This window comes from Dryas octopetala, chromosome 1, assembly GCF_963921425.1.
Source record: "Dryas octopetala chromosome 1, drDryOcto1.1, whole genome shotgun sequence".
Classification (NCBI taxonomy): Eukaryota; Viridiplantae; Streptophyta; class Magnoliopsida; order Rosales; family Rosaceae; genus Dryas; species Dryas octopetala.
The window spans coordinates 31,252,276-31,255,898 of NC_141366.1; the positions used below are offsets into that span (position 1 = coordinate 31,252,276).

General features: G+C 35.7%; 1 protein-coding gene across 1 annotated transcript; it reads left to right on the forward strand.

The window, feature by feature from the left end:
* Positions 1 to 442: 442 nt before the first annotated feature.
* Positions 443 to 3,159, forward strand: LOC147299754 (ER membrane protein complex subunit-like protein (Protein of unknown function DUF106, transmembrane)). Its single transcript, XM_086250082.1, has 8 exons — positions 443 to 695; positions 798 to 891; positions 1,354 to 1,473; positions 1,566 to 1,614; positions 2,014 to 2,113; positions 2,227 to 2,288; positions 2,452 to 2,510; positions 2,809 to 3,159. Exons 1-8 carry the CDS (start codon positions 544 to 546, stop codon positions 2,911 to 2,913), a joined length of 741 nt encoding a protein of 246 aa, XP_086106208.1. The 5' UTR covers positions 443 to 543; the 3' UTR covers positions 2,914 to 3,159.
* The last annotated feature ends 464 nt before the right edge of the window (positions 3,160 to 3,623 follow it).

The window sequence follows — 3,623 nt, forward strand, 5'->3', positions numbered from 1 at the left end:
AGCAAGCATCTCTTCCTATAATCTCGAATAAAGTTGAAAACAAAAAAGAAACACCTAAATATCATATCGATCCACAAAATTTCATAAAAATCATACATAATCTTCCTACAGACAATTCATTCACAAACCTAACCTAAAATATTTGAATGAACCAAAAAATTTACAACATACTATAATTAAATAAATTAGACGATCGTGCAATTTCAAACAAAATTTAGAAATTATACACTAACAAACAATATGCATACCGAAGAAGCAAGAAAATTGAAATGAACCAGTAGCTAGTAGCAACGAGAAATAGCCTTGGGTTGGGTCTGTCATTCTTGCTTATTGGGCCAGCACGCGAAATCCAACAACTTTAAAAGACCAAAATAGCCTTCACCTTTTTTAGAAAGACATGGATGTCCGTCGTCTTTGGTCCTTTGCTACATGGACCAGATGAAAGCGTAGTAAAACAATTAGTCGAGGGAGAGAGCAGAGACCCAAAACGATCCAAAGACTGTCGTTTTGCTTTGACCCTCTGACGTCCTGTGAGGTCCAACAATGGCGGAAGATCTGGTGCTCGACACAGCCATCAGAGACTGGGTTCTGATCCCTCTGTCGGTGGTTATGGTTCTCATAGGAGTCCTCCGATACTTCGTCTCCAAGCTCATGCGCTCCAACCAAGTCCCCGATGCCAAAATCGTCAAAGAAGGGTCTGTCTCTAAAACCCATACATGCTTAATCACATTTATACATATACATACATAAGTTTAGTTCTCTGACTTTGTGAAATTAAATTTCATGGTGAAATTCAGGCAATTGATTATTAGGGCTCGGAATTTACGTGCGTCTGCTAATTTCATACCTCCAAAGTCGTTTCGTGCTCGCAGATTTTATTTCAGCAACGAGGTTTGCTAATAATTTTCCCTGTAGTTTCTAATTAGGCATGCAATTCCCTTAACAATTCTCATATTGACAACATGTGTATTCATCTTCAAATCATAAACTGGAAAGAAATTTTATTTATTCGTCTGGTTAATGAGTTGAGTTTAGCATTGGGTACTATTTAATTTGGATTGGAAATTTTGAAACCCTATAAGGGAGGCCTATGGAATTCACCATAGCAAGAATTATTCGGTTAGTTAAAAATTCACCTTCAAATAATATTTAAGAGATGCTCTGCTGGTTAAAATCACAATAATTATTGTAATGAGAAGATTAATATGAGAAACTTGAATGCTGTGTGTGCGGTTAGATGGTGTGTCAACTTTGGTATATGCTTTAGGGGTTGTTTCAAGGATGTGCATTTGCTGAAACTAGTTCGAAGTCTTCTATTTCTTACTGTGATTTGTCGATATTGCACTATGGTAGGAAAATGGGTTGTTATTTGTTCCTAAGGGTCAGGCTCAGAATGCACAAGCGCAAATGTTCTCTGATCCCAACATGGCCATGGATATGATGAAGAAAAATCTATCTATGATCATACCCCAGGTATTTCCAATTGTACGAGTTTTATTGTAATGAGGCGTGATTTGCTCAGATATGGTAACTGATAGTTTTATGATTAATTTCGTGTTCACCAGACTCTTACATTTGCATGGGTCAACTTTTTCTTCTCTGGATTTGTAGCAGGTTAGTTTCTGTTCCTCTGAGCCATTTTCTCAATTCCGAAGTTATGTAACTACTTTGTCTGGATGTGAATCTTGAAATTACTAGGACTTGTGACTTCTTGACTTCTGTGCGGTTTTTTTCCCAATTTTATCATACTGAGATTTTAGCAACTATATGATTAATGTTTTAGCCTTGTATGTCACTAATAGCTTCCTTTCGCCTTGGTCTTACCTAAATTTTTTTCCTTCCTTTTCCGTATGCATCATAGAGTTGTTCAATATTTATTTGTTGAATACATATCATAGCTTATTATGAATCAGGCCCAAAATTTCCTACTGACTGATTTCCACTACTAATATAAATATCAATAGCATATGCTTGAGTTATGATGTTATGAATGTTTCATTTTCTTTTCCACAGCCAAAATACCCTTTCCTCTTACTCAAAGGTTCAGGTCAATGCTCCAGAATGGGATTGACTTAAGCACTGTTGATGTTAGCTATGTCAGTAGCCGTTCATGGTACTTGTCCATGTTTTTTATCCATCCAGTTATTTAATTATTCATTCCTCTCAATTGATCTTCCACCTCTTGGGTGTTCTCTTGTCTTTAATTATTCATAATCACTTCTCCAGGTACTTTCTCAATCTGTTTGGATTAAGAGGTTTGTTCAGTCTCATTCTGGGAGAAGAAAATGGTTAGTACCAGCTTATATAATTATTACATTCTAATATTTTTCATCCTTTGAAATGCATGTTGAGCATTTTTTCACATGTGTAGCATCACAACTTTGGTCCAGAATTTATATGATTATTAGGAGTTTTTAGGTTGGTATACTAAAGTAAACTTTTCTTATGCAGCCATGGATGATACTCAGCGTATGATGCAAATGAGTGGGTTCGGCTTTGATCCATCAAAGGTATGAACTACTATGAACTTAAGTGTTTAACTGTAACCCTCTTTTAAGGTTTAAGGCTAATTAATCTCAATAGATATCAGATAACATTGGTCAATTACTTTCTTTTCATTTTCAATTTTTTTTCTGTTGTGATTTACTGTTGGTCTGTTGGCCTGCTGATTTTATTCTAAAATCAATCTTTATTTTAGTTTTCTTATTTTGTCTTTCAAATTATGTAGTTGGGTCACTCAGAGGACCATTATGCCACATAACGACTCCTAATCTAATGCGTTTTGCCTTCTTTTTTTTAATTGGTCAGAGTTTGGGTGCTGAGAAGGACAGTCTTGATATAGTCCAGCATGATTGGGCCTTACCAAAATTTGAGCACCGTGCTGAAGCAGTATTAAAAAATCTTGTCAGGTGAAGAATGAAATCATGCGGTTGGCTGCTTGACTGAAGCATCGTTCTCTCTGCTTGTGTGCTTCAGTCCTGAGTCTCTTCTACCAGCATTGAAATGAAGTCCAGTTTACGAAGTTTATAGAAACTTTTGAAAAACACATTCTGTTGTAGTCTGCAGCTGCTTAAAGTTTTGAACTTATTTTGATCATCCAAAACGCATTACAGGATGAAGGTTTTCTAATCAATCTTGGGACTCATATTTTTATTGGAAGCTACCTGTGACATTAAATTTTTGGTTGTAGGGTGTAACTTGTAAGCCATTATGGTACAAAAGGAGAAGAGCCATTAAATGTTTATTAGTAAAAGAAGCTTTGGAGCAGGTTGAAAGAATAGAAAAAACAAAGTAAATATTGGAATGATGGTTTGAAATTTGCCCGAAAAAAGATTGTACTAGTAAGACGTATACTTTAATTAATATGATTAGAATTGAATGAATATTGTCTGCAACTTTAAAGATTCAATAAGATTCACTAAGATTCAAGTTGAAGCAGCCTTCCAATTCCATAGTGGCTGAAACTTCGGAGGCTTTGATTGATATCTCCTGTCGAAGGTCCACCTTGTAGGGGACTAGGGGTGGACCAGGTGGACCTGCTTGACTTGAATATATAAAGAATGGACCAAAAATAAATTAAGAGAAACATGAAAAAGAAAGGGTATATATTGCTTACCAAAAGA